Here is a 23,838-nt window from a genome sequence, read left to right as displayed (position 1 = left end):
GCAAAAGAGAAGATGCTGACACTCCAGGCCACTGAAGAAGACATCAGTGGTACTAACCTCGGTCTATCCCACTGGAGGCATTTTCTGTTTTGTCAAAGAGATCTGGGATATTTCAAGTATGCTAACATGTATAGAATATAGTATGATAAACCCCATGAATCCACAATCCAATGTTGTCGACTCATACCACCTGCCATATTTGCTTTAGATCTTTTTACTTTTTAATGAAACCACAGATATAAATGAAGCCCCTTCAAGTCTTCTTTTCTGCAGAACTTCCTCCCATGTTTCAGGTCCCCCAGGTAATGCTGAAAACTTGCTGCTTCTCTACTCATGTAACTTCTTTTTTTCTCTCCTTTGATGGAAATAGTTTCCTAGCAGGTTGTAGATGCTGTGCAGAGAAAACCAACTAAATGGATTTAGCTAAGCCCCTTACTTCCCAAAGTGCAGACTTTCCTTATTGTTAAAATGGAGATAATCTTTTCTTGCCTGTTTCATAGAGTTATACAGTAGTGAAATTAAATACCGTATGGAGATACTTTTGGAAACTATATCATCAAACACAAATCATAAGATATTTAGAAAACAAGCCTCCCTGTCTGAATATTTCTCAAAGGCCAATCAGATTTATTAAATCCTTACTGTTTACCTACCACAAAGAAACAGTATTTAATCCATGCACTGAGCCAACTAATAACAAGTTTGGTAACCATATATCAAGGATTTCAAACAGACTGTCCCATCATTGCTATATACAATGCGTGTCACTCAGAAGTCTTAATAGTTGGTTTCAATAATATGACCTGGAATGAAAAAAAGGAGTCAGTGGCTATAAGAACGTAAAATCCTTTTTTTCCTGAGTGTATTTATAATTAGTAAAAAAAAAACCTCAGGCAGTCAGGAAATGGCTAATAGTGTCTCACTAATGCTGTTCAGGGGAGAAAAAGAGAGGTGATTAGGGTATGGTACCCACGTGCCAGGTTTCGCATTCCCAACCTGAGACCCCAGCTGCCTCGCACGCATGTCTATGGATTCTGTGGCCGCACAAGGTGACGGTGGAATTTTAGCAATGTTGGCAACAGCTGTCTTGTCTGGGACCATGACCCTGCTGGGGACAAGTGGCAATAAAAATGATTAAATGACCATGTCTTCATTTTAGAGGTCTTTATTTTTAAATTCAAGGAAGTCATCTTATTTTTATTAAGAATAAAATTACTATTCCCAATGACATAGATAAATGGTTAGGTTCATTTCCTCTGAAGATACTATCATTACAGTACATGGCCTTTAGTTGTTTAATAGGCCAAAGAGACTAAGGTTCTTTGCTGAAAGGAAAACTGAAAAATGGAAAACCCTGGTTGGTTCAAGGTTTGTAGATGAACGCTAAGTTAAGGAAGCGGATTCCTGTTGAGACATGATGGATCTCAAAATGCCCAGAGTCACACACAGAGTGTTTTAATAAGAAGCGAAATGCTTTAATTGGACACTTTTGTCATCCACTTCATTCAGCTGTCCAAAGTATGTTTGGGGTACTGACTTCTTACAGAGGGGGGCCTTGCTATTGGCTGAAACATTAACTTTGCATCTTGAGTCCTCAGTGTATAGGAAATAAGGTTGGACATGAAGACAGGAAGGGTGGGGATACTGATAAATAACAGGGCACAGATTCAGGAAGGCATTGGTTTCATGGTGTTGCCAGAGCATGTATTTTCATAGCTGTAAGTGCTCATTTCACTGAACCTGCAGCCTATCAGGAAGGAAGCCTTAGGTCTAGGTGCAGGGAAGAGGGAAGAGTGACTTATATGTGACGAGAGTCTCCATCTTGAAGGAAAAACATGGTGACCCCTGGATTTAGGCTGGGGAGAAATGAAGTGGACTACTCTCAAAGCTTTGTCTGTTTCCCTGTTTTCTCAGCAAACAAATCTATTCCTTGTCCATGCAAAGATTGAAAACGATGTGCTATAATGATGATGCCTTTGGTGTTATCAGTAGGGACAATCTCATCACATCAAAATAAAAATCTAATCCCCTAAGATAAAAACACATACAGAGACCTAGAATAGGGAGATGTGACTGACTGATTACCTTCCTTGCCACTGATGACTCACCCCTCAACTCCTTCCGCATAAGGCCAAGTCACCCAGCTCCAAAGCCCCCTCTGATGCCATTCTTCTCCCAGCTCCTTTCTGTTTATTGAAGCTGCAAGCTCTTTGCCACCTCAGGCCCTCTGCATATCCTGGTCTCTCCAGTTGGAAGGTTCTTCATCCTGGCCTCAGATGGCTGGTTTCTTCTCAAGTAAGGTCACCCAGATGCCACCTGGTCAGAGATGCCACCTGGACCACCTTAACTAGAGCAACGCCTCTTCCTTCCAAACCACTTGCATGGTACCTTGTTTATTTCCCACGGCACTGCATATTAAGCTGACATTGCTCTGTCTACCTCTGGGACTGTCTCTTAATCATCCCCAGCCCACCCGCATGCTAGAGGGTAAGTTACTAAACGTGGAGGCCTTGGGTTTGTCTGTTGCTACAGTTTTGTTTCTAAAACTGTGTCCTCAAGGTTTGTAATAGTGATTAACACAAGGTAGATGATCAATAAATATTTGTTGGATAAATTAATTCAATTTCACACCCTAAATCTACTCTTTTAACCATGTTCAAAGGATTATATCTGATAGAATACCTGAAGAACCTTGGACAGACGTTTGAACATTGTACAGGAGATGGTGACTGCAGCCATGAAATTAAAAGATGCTTGCTCCTTGGAAAAAACTATGACCAACCTAGTCATCATATTAAAAAGAGACATTACTTTGCCCACAAAGGTCCATATAGTCAAAGCTATGGTTTTTCCAGTAGTCACATATGGATGTGAGAGTTGGACCATAAAGAGGGCTGGGTGCTGAAGAATTGATGTTTTCAAACTGTGGTGTTGGAGAAGACTCTTGAGAATCACTTGAACTGCAAGGAGATCCAACCAGTCCATCCTAAAGGAAATCAATCCTGAATATTCATTAGAAGCACTGATGCTGAATCTGAAGCTCCAATCCTGTAGCCACATCATGCAAAGAGCTGATTCATTGGGAAAGACCCTGATGCTGGGAAAGACTGAAGGCAAGAGCAGAAGGGGACGACAGAGGATGAGACAGTTGACTGGCAGCACCGACTAAATGGACTTGAGTTTGAATAAACTCTGGGAGATAGTGAAGGACAGGGATGCCTGGAGTGCTACAGTCCATGGTAGCAAAGAGTCGGACATGACTGAGTGACTAAACAACAAGTGCTGTGTGACCATAACCTCCAGGACTGAGCAAGGACTCATACCCTAAAGGTGAAAGAAGCTCTACACTGAAGTTAAAATGAAAATAAAAACAACATGGTTGTATATATTTTAAATCCTATCATTGCTTTAGAAAAAAAGCATAAATTCCCTGGAGTCAGCTCCCACAAAACTCATGCTGGAGTTTTATAAGCATGTTACAATAGGTCAGCATTTTAGACCCTGAGCTAGGGTCTTTCACTTCAAGAGGGCATCAACTAACATTGAAAATGACTGTTAATGAACTGGTGCATGCGTGCTCAGTGACTTCAGCCATACCCAACTCTTTGCAACCCTATGGACTGTGGTGTGCCAGGCTCCTCTGTCCATGGGGATTCTCCAGGCAAGAATACTGGAGTGGATTGTCATGCCCTCCTCCAGGGGATCTTCCCAACCCAGGAATTGAACCCGAGTCTCTTATGTCTCCGGCATTGGCAGGCAGGTTCTTTACCACTAGCGCCACCTGGGAAGCCCTGATGAACTGGTATTTGTATTTAAAATACAGGATAAACATAAGATGTAACAAAACCCTGAAAATAAAGTTTGAAAATTGTGCAGCTTTATAATTAGCCTCATACACTGCAGAGTTTCCAGACATTGGCTCAACATTCTTTTCCTAGAGCTCCTCCAGTGGAAACAGTAGAGGGAGCTGCTGCCCCATGTTACAAATTATGTGAATTTCTCTTTTCAAATAAATCGCTGTGCTGAAATGTGACATATGTGAGCCCACTGCTCAATTCTCTTACCACAACAATGAAACAATGCACAAAGACAATACCAGGAAAAAGAAGAAAAGAAAAAAAATCAAGAGCTCTGCCTGCAACGGAGGGGAATAATAACACATTTTCAAATTATTGCCGTTTTTAATAAACATGTTTACAGTGATGATGAATGAGAAGTGAGGCAAATGTCAGAAGGGTGGGCTCAGATGTATGGCTTTTAATGGCTCATTAGTTAAACGCTCTGCCCCGCCCCACTGCCAGCTCCTCTGCTCTTCCTTCTAAAGGAACAAAAACCCAGAGTACTTGGAAATAAACTAAGGCATTCTACGTCCTGAGACTCTCCAAGTCTCATCCTAACACAGGGCCACTATTTTCCATTCTTTATGCTGCTCAGATGACTGGAAGGCTTTAAAGACAAAGAAATTTTTTTTTTTTTTTTTGGAGAGTAAGTGAGGATGGTGGGGACTTAGAGAATATGACATCCAATAAAATTCAGCAGCTCGCCACAGATGAACAAGTCCATGAGGACGTCAGTTCCACAAAATAAACCAGGGGAGAAAAAGACCTCCCTGTCGATGTGCTGATAGCATCGCCTGATGGGAGAACCTTGTGTGTGCCTTTAGGAGCAGGTTTATACATCCAGACAGCTTATTACATACTCATTCACAGAGCATGCAGTCTTGCACATGAGCAATTCACTGACAGACATTTCAGTTTGGGTTAACTGGATTTTGAACATAAAAGTTCAAAATAATATGAGTGTATTTAGGGTATGCTTAAGATAGAGATTTACATTTCCAAAAAGTTCTTTCACATCATGGCAGGTGACTCTCGCAGCAACTGTGGGAGGCAGATGAAGCAGGTGCTATCATTTCAAGTTTATGGAAAAGGAAGCGGAGACCTGGAAAGGTCAGATGAAACATCCCAGAACATCTACTCAATCCCAAGGCACTGCAGTGCTGGGCTTTCATATGGGAACATCAAGTCCTGTTCTGGGTATGCTTAAGTAAGGCTGACCCTAGTCCAGCTGCAATGCAGAAGCTTGTCTTTCAGACCTGGGATCTAGCAGACTAAAGGTAGTTTTGGGGATCCATTCCTGGGTTTCAACCCCTACTTATACTCAGGGAAGATCTCCTGGGGAAGGAAATGGCAGCCCACCCCAGTATTCTTGCCTGTGAGATCCCATGGACAGATGTGCCTGGTGGGTTACAGGATGGGGTTGCAAAAGAGTCTGACATGACCTAGTGACTAAACCACCACTTACACTTGAGCCTTCCCAGTCAAGTTACTTGATGCGTCTAAGCCTCCTTCACCACACTGTAAAGTGAGCATCGTTTATGCTCTCACAAGAGCTGTGACGATACGGCACTGGCCATGGAGCACCGAGCACAGAGCAGGTGCTATGACTGCCTGTCCCGAAGCATCCTGCTCTGTCTCGGGTTTCTGCTCTTTCCTCCCCCAGGCAGATGCTTAACGGCCTCGTGCTTCCTCTCTGAAAACCTGCTTTCAATCATAATCTTAGTGGATTTGCAGGTACTATCAATCCAAGGCATCTCGACCTATTGGTTTCCCTCCAATGAAGAATATTCATTCAAACTAAGATGAGAGAAGTCACTTGGGGGAGTTTGGGAGCTTTCCTTTGTATAGGAAAGGTCAGCTCTGCTTACTAACAGGAAACTGGACCAACATTTTATACAAGGTATGTTCATCATAAAGGGTTGTTGCCAGCTCTAAGATCGAATCAGTTGCTCCTCAATTATAGCATTCCAATTGAGAATAATTTTATTATACACAGATTACATGCATGTAAACGTCAACTAAAGCTTCCTCAAAGAGAAAAACAATTTGCTATTAAGTATGGAAAACTAAGTTGGAGTAATACACATGACTTTGATGAAACAATAATTTTTTTTTGATGAAAGAAAATCTAATAACATTAGTTCAAAAAATCTACTTTTAGTAAATATCCTTTTATTAGAATTTTTTCCCCTAGGAAATGTACTTTCTTAGGGTGAAAAAGGTTTCTCTTCCACACACACAAAGTGGTGGGAAATTATTTTTTGTAAACAACTTATCTTTTTGGCACAAAAAGATAAGTTTCTTAAGAAAGTAAAAAAAAACCACAAATTTGGCCTTAGAACAAAGAATCAAAAGTAGAATGGTTGGTTACAAAGTTTTAATTATATGAGATGCTTCAGGCCATTCAATATTTCTTTCTTTAATTTTCTAAAATCTTTGACACTCCCCCGAGTGTCAAACAACACTGCCTCTGATTTAGGGAAGATTTAGGGAACATCTCTTAAAGCCTTGGAGGGAAAAACATTTTCTTGAAGAAACTGAGTAAAGCATGCTGTTATCCAAGGGTCCATGCCTCCTGAAAACTCTCATTCCTTGGTTCTTTTCAGACATCCACAATGATCAGAATAAATCAATAAAAGAATTTCCCCTAACTTTTCTGAAGGCTAATTGCTCAAACACATGTGCTAAAATTGTATACTACACTATTCACTTATTTGAGGGACATTACATATTATTTGATTATTGTTCGATAAGAGAGAGCTAATATTTTTTCTGTTTCACACTGTCATGAGGCAGTGTAACATGTGCTTTAGGAATCTCACAGGCAGCCAGCAGGGTGAGTCAGACGCCATCTCCCAGTCTCAGTTAGAAGGGTCTTGGCTCTATCAACCTTCCCTTCTTTCTCTTGTTACCTTCCTTCCTGCTGTGAAGTAGGGCTCAAATCACATACAGTATAACGTGGAAAAAGACAAATAAATGAAAAACATTTTGATCTAAAAATGCCCACAGGTAAAGGGGGACGTCTCTCAAGTTATATGTGAAACTGAAAGTCACTCAGTCGTGTCTGACTCTTTGTGACCCCATGGACTATACAGTCCATGGAATTCTCCAGGACAGAATACTGGAGTGGGTAGCCTTTCCCTTCTCCAGGGGATCTTCCCGACCCAGGGATCGAACCGAGGCCTCCCGTATTGCAGGCGGGGCAGATTCTGCCTGGATTGCAGGATACCCTGGTTCTATTCCTGGGTCAGGAAGATCCCCTGGAGAAGGAATAGGCTACCCACTCCAGTATTCTTGGGCTTCCCTTGTGGCTCAGCTGGTAGGGAATCTGCCTGCAATGCGGGAGACCTGGGATCGATCCCTGGGTTGGGAACATCCCCTGGAGAAAGTTATATGTAAGTGGTAATAAAATACAAATGACTGTATGGGACACGCTGACAGAGATAAAAGATACCCTTCTGGCCTTTAAAACAGTGAATCCTATGAGAGTTGCAAAGGATCTCACTCTCTCAACAATCCAACCCACTTTCCCACTAGAGTCACCTATCAGAGACCTGTGCCTGGGACTCTCCAGCCCGAGCTCCCACAGGCTCCTCCTGGCTCCCTGGGACTTGGGGCACTCCCAGCCGGCCTGCCAGGACACGGCCCGGGCTGGACCCGACCTGTCAGTGTTGGGGCCACAGCTGCCCGGGTTCCTGGGGCTCAGCACCTGTGCCTCTGTTACGGCTACTTCCCTCTGTCAGCAGCACCCAGCTTGCTCTCTCCTGCCCTTCTATTTGCTTTACTGGACGACTCTCCCCGATTTTAATATTAGCAGAAACAGCTTTATCGAGGCATCTGCTGTGTGCGTGTTCAGGTGCTCAGTCGTGTCCGACTCTTTGTGGCCCAATGGACTGTGGCCTGCCAGGCTCCTCTGTCTATGGAAATTTCAGGACAAGGATACTGGAGTGGTTGCCATTTCCCACTCCAGGCCATCTTCCCGATCCAAGGATTGAACCTGCATCTTTTGCATCTCCTGCACTGGCAGGCAGATTCTTTATCACTGACACCATTTGGGAAGCATAATTGATATACAAAGACTTGCGCACATTTAATGTGTACAATGTGTTGAATTTAGACAGATGCAAACACCTGTGATTCAATCCCCACAACCAAGGTAGCTGATACATTCAGCACCTCACAGGGTTTCCTTGTGTCCCTTGTGTGTCTGCATGCGTGTGTGTGTGGTAAGAACACTTAATGTGAAGTCTACCTTCTTAACAAGCTTTGAAATGCATACTACTATATCACTAACTATAGGCACTACGCTGTACAATGGATCTCTGGAAAGTAACCATCTCACAAAACTGAAACTTTACACCCAGTAGCCCCACTCCTCAGGCCTGGTAGCCACTACTGTATTCTCTGCTTCTACAAGTCTGACCATTTCAGAAATCTCAGAAAGTGGAATAAGGCAGTCCTTGTTTTGGTGACTGGCTTATTTCACCCAGCATAACATCCTCCAAGTTTACCCATGTTGTCGTGATGAGTAGGAGTTTCTCCATGTTTTTAAGGCTCTACCTTTATGCCTCAGTTCCAGAAGGAAACGACCTTGGCATTATTATCTTTTCTAAGTTTTCATCCTCTAGTCCCATTTTCTGTGAGCTAAACCTAAATATGTGAAAGGCAAGGACCATATCATATCCATTTTTGCAAACCCAGCTCTTAACAGGGTGTTAGGCACAGAGTAGGCCTTAAATAAATGTTTAATAGTTTGCAAAACTATTAAACAATGTGAATTAAGGACAGGTTAATTTTTTATAAGCCCATTTTCTGAAAATACTAGTTAATATGTCATGAAAGGACTGATTTGGGAAAACTCTGATCATTTCTAACCAGTTGGGAAATAACAGTCCTCTTGCTAAAGTACATTATGTTTAGAAAAATTAAACATGAAGACAACATATAAAAATTAAACATGAAGAAGGCATATAAAAATTAAACATGAAGATGGCATAAAAAATGTGGGGAGCCAGATATTTCACCTCTATTTTCAATGTTGCTCTTAACTAATTCCTACAAGAATGACCAGGTGCTTCATGGGACTTTATACAGTATGGTGGCATGCATGACATGCCAACCAATTCAATCAACCATGTAAATAACTTTAAAAATTCAAAAGCTGATAAAAATGCACCCCAAGATAGAGTTTGATAATACTTGTATCAGAGAAAAGAAATTTTAATCAACTAGAGGAGTTATCCTAGAATTAAATTCATGTTGTAAATTGTATGGCAGACACCAACACAACATTATAAAGCAATCATCCTCCAATTAAAACAAAACAAGACAAAAGACAAAGAGTTTCCATGAACCACAATTCTTAAACAAAAATGAGCTGATAGTATAGCCTAATATTTTTAAAACAAAAGCTAACTGTGAATAAGAACCTTTTTGGGGGGCATGGATTCTTCTTCCTTATTTTCCAGTTTAACAAATTGATATTTTCTAATATTACAAAAGATAGTAAACCATTTTTCTTTCAAATACCATGTACTCAGGATTTAATGAACACTGTGTATCAGACCCATAGCTGAGTTTATATTCTAAATCTAACACTTGAAATAAAATAACTACCTCTCTCTCCCAAACACTTTGACAATAAACTAAAACCTGTGGAATTGACTATTATAAACTCTTTCATATGGCTGCATGTTCCTTAATCTTCTAAATTCTTCAGTAAAGTCATTTGATCTATAGCTGAGAACTCATTCCAGGATTTGGTATAATCCTCTTCTCTCCTAGACATTTGGCAAGCTTGTCATAAAGACCTTCATCATTCAAATTCCTCCTTTGAGACAACAATTATCTTGTCTTGAAAGCAGTGTCATACATTTAGAAAACTATGTGATGGTCTAATCTTGCCTGTTAGCTTGTACCAGCTTTTCTTGTTTATAGCACGAGATGAGACAATTACTGAAAATCCTACAATGTGTCTTCTCTTGCTAGAAAATTTGGAATAACAAAGCTGATTCCTTTAAAGACTGGATTCCAGGATGCCCAATTTATGCCTTTCCCCCCTCACTTGTTTCATAACCAATATCAACTGACACCAGTACATTGCTAAGAGAACAATTTACTTGAATGGCTAAATGGATGAAAGGAAACCAGGATAGAGCAGCAATCTTGTTTATTTTTGGCACCTGACCACACCCTAAGTGACTCCTAGGAGGTCTAGTCTAGAGCCCTCTAGTGGTGGTACAGGTGCTTCTGGTCTTTAGAAAGAGACTCAATTCACCATCTTCATTTTCTCAACTACGAAGTACATTCATTTGTTGACTCATTCATTAAATAATTAATAGTCACATGCTACATGCCAGAAACTGTATTATGCAATGATGATAAAGTAGAGGCTCAAAATAAATTCACAGGCAGTGGCCAGAAAGATAAGAAAAATAAGAGTTGAGTTACAAAAGAATGTGCTCTCTCTGCAGGAGGTTTACGCTCATAGGATCATGGACGATGACCCTCATGTGCTGAAAACACCTGCAAGGGCTACATGGGAGATTTGGGGACTGAGCGGAGCCCTACAGGTGGGGGAGCTCACCTGGACCTCAGGGAGAGCATTCACAACCCACGGCATTTTGAGATTGTAAAGAAAGATGGCACTATGGGTTGCAAAAGGAGGAAGGGCATAGAAGAGGATAGACAAAGAGAGGCAAAGGGCAAACTCTGAAGGGGTTAGACTGGTCTGCAGAAAATGTGGACTCCATCTAGAAGGAAAGGGATGTTATTAAAGAGCATCTTTCAACCAAAGACCAACACAATCAGAGTTATGATTTAAAATATTACTCCACTTATAGAAATTAGAGGCCAAGAGACCAGCTGGGCGAAGGCTACAAAAACAGATACAAGTTGACAAGGGCCTAAATAAGGTAGTGGCATGAAGAATGAGAGCTCCTAGGACATAGAATTCACATGACTTAGGAACTATTTAGTTGTGGACAAAGAGAGAGAGCAAACATCTAGGATCATTTTAGAGTTTAGCTTTGGACAGACAACATTTGTAGCATGCAGAAGACCTCCAAGTACAGATACTGAGCAGGTGGTGGGATGTAGGAGTCTGGAACTCAGGAGGATGTCTGGATGGAAAGAGAAGACTGAGATTCTTTAAACCATGCAGCATAGAAATAAGAGAAGAAGGAACAGCTTTAAGAAAGGAGACCAAAAGGATGGATCCAAAGATAGGAGAAAAATATCAGTATCTGTGAACCAAGAGAATAGAGTTTCAAGGATGAAACGTCAACAGTGTCAATTCCTATCTGTGCGTTGTGTTGTGCGTTTAGTTGCTCAGTTATGTCCAATTCTTTGTGACCCTTGGGATTGCTGCCTGCCAGGCTCCTCTGTCCATGGGAATTTGTAGGCAAGAATACTGGAGTGGGTTTCCATCTCCTCTTCCAGGGTATCTTCCCAACTCAGGGATTGAACCTGCACCCCCGGTGTCTCCTGAATTGTAGGTAGATTCTTAATCTGCTGAGCCACCAGGGAAGCCCATATGGCAGTGAAATAAAGTGAAGCCTTAAAAGTGCCCAGGGAATCCTGTGACTCAGACACACTGGTGACCACAGAGGATGCAAGGCAATGCAGTTGCTTGGACACAAACCAGACTCTAGGGCGTTGGAGAGTGAGCAGGAGCACAAGAGATGCAGCATCTCTTGTAGTAGCTTGGATAAAGGAAAGGATGAGCTAACTGGCTATGAGATCTTTATGAGTATCTTTAGCAGCAACATTCTATGAAATTTTACTGGCAACACAGCTGTATCAAGAAAGGTGGGCAGACTTCCACAGACCCCTAACTGACCACCAGGCTGGATGTTAAGACACGGAGCGGATGGGGCACAGGTGGGTTCAGCACAGGATTCGCTGATCTGGGACATGGCTTGGGTTGCCTGTACAGGTGATGTACTTACTCATGTCCAGGAATGAGGTGGGTGGGAGCCAGGGCAGCCAGCGATCAGCCTCCCTGACCTCTTGTTTGTGATGGTGAAAAGCATAGGAAACACGACCATGTTAAACAGTGGAGAGATGGAAATTATTATCTACAGGGGATTAAAGTGACCTGTAGATGAACACACAGACATACAGACAAGCTTTGACGAAATATGCTACTGTCTACTCACAGGTGGTCCTGGAGGCCCTGGTTTTCCTGGAGGCCCTGGTTTCCCTCGTCTTCCCTGGAAACCAAACAGAAACAGATAATAAATACTGTGATTCCATTTTATTTTAAGATGAGACAGTATTAAATGGAAGTTCAAAGAGTAAAAATTAACTCAAAGTTAAAAAACAATCCCAAGTCCACATGACCTTTAAAGGTCAGTGAAGTCTAAAAGCTATGGGACAATTCTTAACAACCAGGATGAGAACAGTAGTGCCGGGAATGAATAAATCGTGACTCCTATTAGCAGCCCTTTACAGACTGTCTACCTTGACTCTCTAGCAAAGTAATATAAAATATCTGAAAGGTTGGCTAAGATTAGCATTTTATCTGATAATTCAATGGGTTCAGGTACAATAATCAATGCATTTGTCATCTTAAATTGGTATTTTCAGAGAGTGATCTGAATTTCAATTTTAAAGGAGTTTCCTAAGGGTGAGATTAAGTATTCAAAATATATCTTTCTGGGCTCCAGCCTGGAATTACCAGTTTAGAATCTCTGGGAAAGGGATCCATGAATCTGCACTAAAACAAAACAAAACAAAAAAAAACAAATAAAAAAAAAAAAACAAAACCACTTCAGGTAATTCTCATGTTCACTAAAGTTTGAAAAGCACTTCACAAAGCTCTATTATAATTATATACCTTGTGTGAAGCATATTACCTAGCTCTTTTCTTCCTTTTGGATAGATAAGCTGTTTTATAAGTGAACTAAAATGTTCACTCCTTGCTTATTAATCTTCATTGCTGTAAATGACTGTTAACTCGCCAAGTTTACAACTAGCTAAATGACAATAGCAAGAGTCAGAATGACAGTTCTAAGTATCTGTATATTTGATATCATTTGAAGAACACTTATTATACACTTATTTTCTTAATTTTTTTCCTTTTCTAATAGAAGGAAGCAAGCTTAGGAATGGAAAGTGTACATTTTGAATGAGAAGCATTTCTAAGTATGGTTTCTAAATATGATCATTCTCTTTCATTGTTATTAATAACTTCATTTTATTACCATATTGGTAGTACGTTAATACATATTAAGGCTTGCCACTTCAAAGGTAAAAGTATTAGTGATCTTTCAACTCTTTTTGAGGAGAATTGTGAGCACAAACTCTCACAAAACTGTGAGAAAGGTCCAATTTCACTGATTAACTTTCTTGCTCTGAAAGCATCAGGCAAAATTTCCTGATTTCTTTGGTCTTCACCTAGGCTTGGAGTGGGGTAAGAAATCCAAGATAAGCAGAAGCATTAGAACAAAGTTTGAAAGGTAGGTTAGCACATAAGACACTGTGATTGCATGGGGAATGCTGAAGGCAAGTTAAGATCCTACTATCAAAGACTCTAAAAACAGCAGTTGTTTTCAGGAAAAAAAATCATGGTTAACATCTACAGAGCAGATTTTTAAATAATTTTATTAAAACCAGAAATACAATTAGTAGTATTTTCACATACCTTCTGTTTTAGAGTTCTGAACCTTGGATTCTTTTTAGGGGTTGTAAGATTGGAATGAATATATAACATTCTGTATACTGAATAAAAGTTATACATATGTACATACTTTACTAGTCTTGCATTTTACACATTCTGAAAATCAATATATTGCATCTTTTAGTATATGCAAGTCAATCAGCCCCTGAGGATTAATCAATGATAAAAAGTTGACTTAGAAAGTGGAAGCACTGTAGTTTATTAACTCACAAGAGCACAAAGAAACAAAATCAATGACATGGGAGGAGGTGCTCAGTTCTTTCTTCTAGGTTGAGGTAAATTAAATCCACAGGACCAACTTCTGGTGCAGTCTCTTTTCCTTAAGGGAGACATATATTTTGCTTGGGGCAGGAAGTGGGGAAAACGAGGCTACTGATCACCTTTTACCCCAGCGTTCATATCGAAGATAAACAACTCCCAGATATTGTAACACAGCATCGGCATGGCTTAGGGTGAGGAGCAAAAAGCATTCATGGTTCTGTATGGTACGGGGAAGCTTCTGAATTCTTGAACATCACTGCTGATTTACACTGTCATTCAAGTCAGCCTTGAAATTATCGGAGTGTGCGGGTGCGTCTCTGGAGGAGCACAGGGGGAATGCAGATTCTCTTCACATCTCCTTGCTAAGAGTGCACAAGCAGGCAAAATGTTTTTGAGCAAGGGTCCCCAATCTTTCTGGCATCAAAGACCAGTGCCATGGAAGTCAAGTTTTCCATGGATGGGAGTGGAGGGGATAGTTCAGGCAGTGATGTGAGAAATGGGAAGCCATGGCAAGTCGCTGATGAAGCTCTGCTGGCTTACCCACCGCTCACCTCCTGCTGTGAGGCCCAGCTCCCCAAACAGGGGTCGAGAAGCCCGGTTTTTGAGAACTGTCAAATTATCAGGACATATTATACACAGCAACTTCGGCCAGCACATATATGCAGTTTAAATGTTTGAATTTCTAGTAACATCTGAAGTACACTTCAATATTTTCTTTTCCAGCTTTACTGAGTCATACCTGACATGTACTACTATATAAGTTTCATGCGTACAAACTGATGCCTTCATCCACTTCTATATTATGAATGAAGTTAGTGAATACTTCCATCACCCTACATAATTACCATTTGTGTGTGTGTGTGTGTGTTGAGAATATTTAAAATCTACTCTCTCAGCAGCTTTCACATATAAACACAGTATTGTTAACTACAGTCACCATGCTGTACATTATAATTTCCCCAAACATGCTCATCTTCTAACTGGAAGTTTGTGCACTTTGACTGACATCTTCTCATCCCCCGCACCCCCCACCTTCAGCCTCTGGTTCTGAGTTTGGCTTTTTTAGATTCCACATTCTGGGGCTGGGGCTAGGAGTACCTCCCTGATGAAGATGGAGGAACCATTTTTGTGTGTTTGTTTCAACTTCCTTCATTACAGGGCTCACTCTAGACCCTTTGCAAAGTGAGACAAGAAGTGGAGACTCAGATGTGGATTGGGATGCAAATCCCGGCAAAAAGCAGATAAATGCTGAGCTGGGCATGGCCATGCTCACCGGGACACCTGTTACCAGGTCGTCTTTTGTTCAGGAGCAGCTCTGACCAGTCGGAGTCTGGCTGAATCTCCAAATGGTTGGAGACATACTGTTTCCACATAATTTCAATTGGACCAATCCAATACTTTTCTCAAGACTGGAGTATGAAGCATAAAAGGCAGATCTGCCTTGTCAGGTGCCCAGGACACCTCAAAGTGCTCAACATGTAAGTTTCCTGTTTCCAATAGAGCGAAGATTATTAGACAGCAGTTTCTGTGTTTGTCCAATGATTTAAACACAGTGGCGCTCTAACCTTCTCACACACCAGCACCCTCAGGGGCCTACTTGAATCCTCAGGAGGCCTCGTTGAAACAGACTGCTGTCCACACTTCCAGTCTGAGATGGGATTTCACATTTATAACAAGTTCCCGGCAACGCTGCTGCTAATGGCCTGGAGACTACACTTGGAGAACTCCTGTCCTAAGCCTCAATCTCTTATTTCAAATTCAGGTGATCTTAAGTAGCCCTTAATTCTAACAGCTTAGAACAGAAGTGTTGTGTTGGTTCTGTGATCACATGTCTCTTTAAGAATAAAAACCTCACTGTCAATTTCAGGACCACTTGGATTGGAATCCCAGTCTTTTCTCTTATGGAAGCTTACTGTGTCAAGATGTCACTGCTGTAAAATTGGTACTTATACTTTGTAGCCCATTTTCATTAAAAAAGAGATCATATGGGAAGCTCCTACTACACAACATGCATTAGAATGGCTAGTTTCAAAAAACAGAAAATAAGTGTTGGCAAGGGTCTGGAGACACCAGAATGCTTATGCACTACTGGTGAGATTGTAAAGTGGAGCAACTGCTACGGAAAACACTATGCAGATCCTTAAAACTACCATGTGATCCAGAAATCCCACTTCTGGGTCTATATCCAAAGGGACTGAAAATCAGGGTCTTGAAGAGATATTTGCACACCCATGTCCATAAGCAGCCCTATTCAGAACAGCCAAGAGGTGGACGTCCAAACATCCAGACAGTTGAGTACATAAAAGAAAGTGAGGTGCGTACAACGGGACACTATTCAGCAGGGAAGAAAATTCAGTTTCTGCTACAACAGGGGTGAACCTTGGTATGTGTGTGCGTGTCTAGTCGCTCAGTCACATCTGCCTCTTCGCGACCCCACGGACTACAGTCCACCAGGCTCCTCTGTCCATGGAATTCTCCAGGCAAGAACACTGTGTGGGTTGCTGGTCCCTTCTTCAGGAGATCTTCCCAATCCAGGGATTGAACTGGGGTCTCCTGCACTGCAGGCAGATTCTTTACCATCTGAGCCAGAAGGGGAGCCCAGACCTGGGTGACATCATGCTAACTGAAACAGACACAGTGAAATAAGCCACTAAAAGACAAATACGGTATGATTTCACTCATATGAGGTACTTAGAGTTGTCAAATTTATAGAAACAGAAGGTAGAATGGTGTTGTCCAGGACCTGGGGGGTTGGGGGATCTGGGAAGTTATTTAATGGGAATAGAGTTGTAGTTTTACAAGATGAAAAGTTCTGGAAATCTTTTCACAGTGATGCAAATATACTTAACACTACTGGGCTGTACACTTGAAAATGGTTAAAATGGTAAATTTTATCCTACCTGCTTTTTCCCACAATTAAAAACAAAAACAACTATAATATCTGATAAAATAGTAATAATAAATGTTAGTTCTTTTTTGCCCTGTCCTTCTACCATTCTTTAGTTAATTATCTATTTTTTTAATTCAAAAATAAAGTAAATTGTAGATTATTCATACAATGTAATACAATATGTGATGGAAATTAATGGAATACAATTGCATGCATCGATACGGTTGAATTGTGTAAACATAATGTTCATCAATTTATATAAGGAATAAAAGCAGGCAATACTAATCTATAAATTGTTAGAATCTGCAACAGGTCACTGATGTGGGAGTTGGGAGGAACTAGGAGCATTAGTGTCAGACTTTATTTTTGGGGGCTCCAAAATCACTGCAGATGGTGACTGCAGCCATGAAATTAAAAGACGCTTACTCCTTGGAAGGAAAGTTATGACCAACCTGGATAGCATATTAAAAACCAGAGACATTACTTTGCCAACAAAGGTCTATCTGGTCAAGACTATGGTTTTTCCAGTGGTCATGTATGGATGTGAGAGTTGGACTGTGAAGAGTGCCGAGCACCAAAAAATTGATGCTTTTGAACTGTGGTGTTGGAGTAGACTCTTGAGAGTCCCTTGGACTACAAGGAGATCCAACCAGTCCATCCTAAAGGAGATCAGTCCTGGGTGTTCATTGGAAGGACTGATGCTAAAGCTGAAACTCCAGTACTTTGGCCACCTCATGCAAAGGGTTGACTCAATGGAAAAGGCCCTGATGCTGGGAGGGATTGGGGGCAGGAGGAGAAGGGGACGACAGAGGACGAGATGGTTAGATGGCATCACTGACTTGATGGGCGTAAGTTTGAGTAAACTCCGGGAATTGGTGATGGACAGGGAGGCCTGGCGTGCTGCGATTCATGGGGTCGCAAAGAGTCGGACACGACTGAGCGACTGAATTGAACTGAACTGAACTGAGGAGCATTAGAGGGCTTACAGGGTTGCTGGTGCTGATGTTCTGTTTCTTGGACCATGTGCTGGTTACAAGGGTGCTCGTGCTTTGTGAAAACTTACCAAACTTCTATCATCAGGATATATGCATCTTTCTGAACATATCCTATATTTCAATAAAATTTTTAAAAAAACAGGAGATTTCTACAAAGGAATGATTTTACTTGAATTATCAAGTGACATCTGCATTTTCTGCATGGGTCAATATTGGCAGAAGGGGGGGAAAATCCACGTCTATTTAAATAAACAACATCTACAAATTTTCAACAGTAAAAATAACCTGATGCTTCCAGGATGACTTGCAGTATGAGAGCACATGGATCTTAAATTAGCTACTTGATTTATAAACACTTGGACATCCAAGAGCATTAAGAAGGCAAGAATGCAAATAACGGATGACTGGTACTTATCTGACAGATGGTTTTTGTTGTTGATAAGGATGATGATGAGAAGGATAAGTTTCAGAAGTAATCAGACTGAAATAAAGGGTGACATGCAGACCTCAAGCCCACAGAGTAAATGTGTATAAGTAATCTCTCTAAATTGCCAGGTCTTGCTACAGCAGCTGGCTACTCTCCAGAATTCTCCTATTACCACGTGTGTATGTAGCACACTCTTAGGCATCAACTCAGCCTGAACAAGGTATCAAGGAAATGTCAAGGGAGAGGAGACAGGCCCTTGAGTGGCACCCACAACTGTGAAGGAGGTGTTAATTACACAGGAAAACATTACAGGCTATCTTGGAAGGTTAGTTTTCCTTTTTTATATTGTGAACGGAAATAAGATTTATGACTGATGTAAAACGTTAGCACATTTTGAAATCAACGATATGTGAAAAAATTGGAGAATACCTGTATGAGCAATGCATAATAGCCTAAGTGAATTTTATGTCTTAACATCTTTAAAAATACATCTAAGACAGCAACGAGGCTAGTCATAAAGGTCTCATTATTTCAGGGTTCAGACAAGCAGCTCTTGTAAGGACATGGGAAGAGGATATAATTCAGCATGAATAAAGAATCTGATAAAGGCTCAGAGCTAAGGAAAGATGAATCCATATTGTGGCGCTATTCCTGGTGTTGCTTTTTTTGTTTAAGTTAGGATCTTAAAATGTCTAAATCATGTCACAATTTCCCCATCTCTTTGTTCCTTTCCTTTCTTCCCCTTGGATGGACTCTACCTGTAACTAATGTGGCTTTTCAAAAACAAGATAGAAATGTGACAATATTAACTAGCCCCTCAGCTACAGTTGAATAAATGATAATCGGAGTAAACAACACTTCACTGAAGCACTGGCCTGGGCCAAATGGTCTGGTCTGTGGTCAATATGGTCTACAGTCACTGTTTATTATGTATGGTGTTACTAATTTGATCATGAAGATAAGTTAGTCAAGGTCTGGCCTCTTAAGTACCCTCTGATTGGATGAAACCAAAATCAACTTTTCCTTGTGTGCTCCAAGCTGTCCATGAAACATAAACGTCTATGACAAATGATTATTAAAGTGGCTACCACTGATCAAATGCTTGCCATGGTCCAGTCACTGAGTGACGCATACACATGCGTCCATGCTGAGTCACTTGGTCGTGTCCGACTCTGTGCGACCCTGTGGACAATAGCCCACCAAGCTCCTCTGTCCTTGGGATTCTCCAGGCAAGAATACTGGAGTGGACTGCCATGCCCTCCTCTGGGGATCTTCCCGACCCAGGGATCGAGCCCGCATCTCTTTGTCTCCTGCATTGGCAGGCGGGCTCTTTACCACTAGTGTCACCTGGGAAGCCCCTTACATTATTTCCTTTAACCTGCCCAAAACCACTGTGGGTGGGTGATACTGTTCCCTTTTTACACAGAGAGACATGTTAAGCACTGAGCTCCAAATCACTCTCCTTTTAATTGGTGGGGCTAAAATTTAAACCCTAGTGTATCTGATCTTAACGCCCATAATCCTCAGGATTAAGGCTTCCTTAGGGGCACTCGGTATCCTTCCTGGTCGTTCACAATTTCAGTTACTTTGCTGCTCTAACTGTTGTGGTTCTCTTGTTTTCTCACCACCAAGCCAGATTTTCAGATGTCCCTGTAGCTTGTTACTTTGCCTTTTGGAATTTAGGTCTTCCTGGTTCTCACCCGCTCTCACGATGGCTGTGCACCCCTGCCTGCTGCCAGCAGGCCAACCACAAGCTTCCACGTAGACTTGTCTGGACTCCTGATCGTCTTGCCAAACCACCAGCTCTCTCAGACTCAATTGTGAGCTCTGTTTTCTGTGCTGGCCATTGCCAATCTGTGCCAAGGCATTTGGTTCATTTGAGTTCATGGGTGGGGCAGCGGGAGGGTGTGACTTAACTGCTTCCTGACCATCTGTGACACATCTTGTCATCTTTGAGTGGCAGAGAGAGGGTGCTAGAGACATCCCTCCCCCAAACTCTGGAAGCTCACATCAGGCTGCTCACAGACTGGAGGGGAAGAACCAGGCTTGGACACTGCCTTCCATGTCCAAGAACTACACTCTGAGAGCTCATCTCTAAGGACTCTCAGAGCCTCAAGCATCTTTCACTTTTATTAAGGGAACTGTCCCATTTTCTACACCTCGAGTAGGTAAAATAAAGATGTAGAGGGACAAACAATTGCACATAGACCAATAGCGTCTTATTCAAAAGAAACGTTAACAGGAAAGCAACAAGATGTGGTTCTTCAGCCCTTAAATAAGCAGCAGCTCAGCTCTATCAGTCAGCACTGGAACAAAGAAATCATTTATGACATGACGACACACTTTAACATATGAAATGTACCCTCAAGGGGTGGAATTTCAGCACTGCAGTTGTGATGAGAAGGACTGCATTGACCAGCACCAAATAAATTCGTAGGAATACATTTTGTAGCTATGCAACAACAGCCTGTAAGCAAAGAGAACTCCTGAGGATCCAGAAGATGAAACGACGAGGGTCATCCCATTTTGAGACACAAGAATTTTCAGTGCATAATTCTCAATAGGCCAATTTGAATTTAATGGTTTAAATTGCATTTAGAAACTTAAACTGACTTCAAACCCTATCAAAAAGATGAGAAAATTTATTCAGTAGAAATGTACTGTGTCTTACATACTATTCTAGGGGGAAATAGGGCTTCCCTTGTGGCTCAGAAAGTAAAGAATCTGCCTGCAATGCAGAAGACCCGGGTTTGATCTTTGGGTCAGGAAGATCCCCTGAAGGAGGGCATGGCAACCTACTCCAGTATTTTTGCCTGGAGAATTCCATGGACAGAGGAGGCTGGTGGGCTACAGTCCATAGGGTTGCAAAGAGTTGGAAACAACTGAGTGACTAACACTAGGGGAAATATATTAATGATTAAGGCCTGGACCTTGCCTTCAAGGTAGAAGAGGAGGGACAGTTATTCACAACAGCTGTTTGGAGAGTGTGGTTCATTTGTTGTAGGTAAACTCAGGAGTTCCTGAGAGGGATGGTGAGACTTTAGTTCCTTCCCAAACCTTTCAATAACTCTCTCCAGATTTTAGTTTGGCAGGGGAAGTGTATGTGGTGGGGGTCACTGGGATGGGACAGAAATGTTGGGGGGGAAAGCTATCTGCACACCCTTGGCAATGAGAAGCGGCTAGAGTCCCTCCGACAGAGACAGCTTCCCCAGACACTTGTGCCCTGACTCAGACACGTGTCCTCTGATACTTACTGCCAACTTGTCAAGTACTGTGCTCAGAAGGCATTTCCCAGTCCACCACTACTTGCTCTTTCATAATCAACTTTAAGCATTGGGACTACGTATTGATGACCTGCAAACATTGAATGCCATTATGTAAATACTAGGTATGCTTCTTCTTGAATACTCTTCATTTCCTTAAACCTAGCATCCAAGGTCACTTGCCAGTGTGACTGGGTAAAGGGAACTCTGAATCTGTCCTCATCCATCAGCCTTCCCACGGTTTCTCCTTCAGACCCAACCTTTCCCCAGAGTAAGGTTAGGGTGTCCTGGCAAAGCTGGTACTGCCTCAGTTAGCCCTGCGAGAGACAGCTGTGGCTCACTTGCTGGATTCTTTTTATGTTCTCCTTTGACTTTTCCATCCCCTCTAGAGAAGTATTCTTCGGGCAGAAACCCCAGATATATCTTGTCCCAAGCATCCTGCTACACAGTATGTACATACATGCTGCTGCTGCTGCTAAGTCGCCTCAGTCGTGTCCGACTCTGTGCGACCCCATAGATGGCAGCCCACCAGGATCCGCTGTCCCTGGGATTCTCCAGGCAAGAGCACTGGAGAGGGTTGCCATTGCCTTCTCCAATGCATGCAAGTGAAAAGTGAAAGTGAAGTTGCTCAGTCGTGTCTGACTCTTCGAGACCCCATGGACTGCAGCCCACCAGGCTCCTCCGCCCATAGGATTTTCCTGGCAAGAGTACTGGAGTGGGTTGCCACTGATTTCTCTGATGTATATACATACATACATACATACATACATATATATATATACATACGCACATAAAACCTAACCAACTCTGCTTTTTCAACCACTTGATAACTTTTAACTCATCATTTGCTCACCTGTGCTTAGTCAGGTCATTCAAGATGGCTGTTGTCTTGCTCTCTGTACATCCCCTGCCCAACCAGTGCCTGCTTCACCTATATCAACTGACGTGACTGACCTTCTCACGGACCTGCTCCAGGTCCCAGCTGTGATTTTTCTTACCAAAGGGCAGTTAGGGGTCTCACAGCCCTTTGTTGGTATCCCTGGTAACTAACGAGTCCACTCGTCGGCAGTTCAGTTCAGTTCAGTCACTCAGTTGTGTCCGACTCTCTGAGACATCAATTCCCCCATAACTGGTAATGGCCCCAGGACCTTGCTTCAGACATGTAAGCTCCCCATCCATTAAACCACCAAGGCCTCTATTGCTGACTCTGGCTCGCTCTTTGGTCTTTAAGCTGGGCAAGTGCAGGCCTTATAGGCCTGTGGAGTGCAGCCCACCACCCTGCCACCTCTTCACTGCATTTTTCTAACAGAGCATATTTCCCATTCTCAGCTGGCCTGTGCCCTGATTCAATCATTAATTCATTCAACAAACATTTAATGAGTCTTTACTGTGGGCCAGATCCTTCTCTGTGCTCTGGAATTACCTTGAATCCATTCTGTCCTCATGGAGCTTTGATTCTAGTGGGAACACTGATAGTAATACATAATACAAAGTCTTTTCTCTCTGCCAGACATCATTCAAAACAGTTTACATCTATGTACCCATTAAATCCCACCACAGGACTGGAAAAGTCAGTTTTCATTCTAATCCCAAAGAAGGGCAAGGCCAAAGAATGCTCAAACTACTGTACAATTGCACTCATCTCACACACTAGCAAACTGATGCTCAAAATTCTCCAAGTCAGGCTTTAACAGTACGTGAACTGTTAACTTCCAGATGTCTAAGGTGGATTTAGAACAGGCAGAGGAACCAGAGATCAAATTTCCAACATCTGTTAGATCATAGAAAAAGCAAAAGAATTCCTGAAAAACATCTACGTCTGCTTTATTGATTACACCAAAGACTTGAACTCTGTAGATCACAACAAACTGGAAAATTCTTAAAAAGATGGGAATACCAGACCACCTTACTTGACTCGTGAGAAATCTGTATGCAGGTCAAGAAGCAACAGTTAGAACTGGACAGGGAACAACAGACTGCTTTCAAATTGGACAAGAAGTACGTCAAGGCTGTATATTGTCACCCTGCTTATTTAACTTACATTCAGAGTACATCATGAGAAATGCTGGGCTGGATGAAGCACAAGCTGGAATCAAGATTGCCAGGAGAAATATCAGTAACCTCAGATAGATGACACCACCCTAATGGCAGAAAGTGAAGAGGAACTAAATAGCCTCTTGATGAAAGTGAAAGAGGAGAGTGAAAAGCTGGCTTAATACTCAACATTCAAAAAACTAAGATCATGGCATCTGGTCCCATCATTTCATGGCAAACAGATGGGGAAACAATGGAAACAGTGACAGACTTCACTTTTTTGGGCTCCAAAATCACTGCAGATCGTGACTGCAGCCATGAAATTAGATGTTTGCTCCTTGGAAGAAAAGCTATGACCAAGCTAGATGGCATGCATATTAAAAAGCAGAGATATTACTTTGCCAACAAAGATCCGTCTAGTCAAGGCTATGGTTTTCCCAGTGGTCA

At 41.9% G+C, this 23,838-nt stretch overlaps 1 protein-coding gene across 1 annotated transcript in view; it reads right to left on the bottom strand.

The window, feature by feature from the left end:
• The window catches only part of COL19A1 (collagen type XIX alpha 1 chain), a 401,244-nt gene that overhangs the window by 117,991 nt on the left and 259,415 nt on the right, over positions 1–23,838 (bottom strand). Inside the window, exon 16 of the mRNA XM_065911832.1 lies at positions 11,999–12,052. Coding sequence (XP_065767904.1) covers positions 11,999–12,052 — 54 coding nt within the window. The remainder of the gene's footprint in view (positions 1–11,998; positions 12,053–23,838) is intronic.

Source organism: Muntiacus reevesi, chromosome 19 (genome assembly GCF_963930625.1).
Source record: "Muntiacus reevesi chromosome 19, mMunRee1.1, whole genome shotgun sequence".
NCBI classification, from domain to species: Eukaryota; Metazoa; Chordata; class Mammalia; order Artiodactyla; family Cervidae; genus Muntiacus; species Muntiacus reevesi.
The sequence above is the reverse complement of the archived record's forward strand: the minus strand, read 5'-3'. Positions and strand labels throughout refer to the sequence as shown.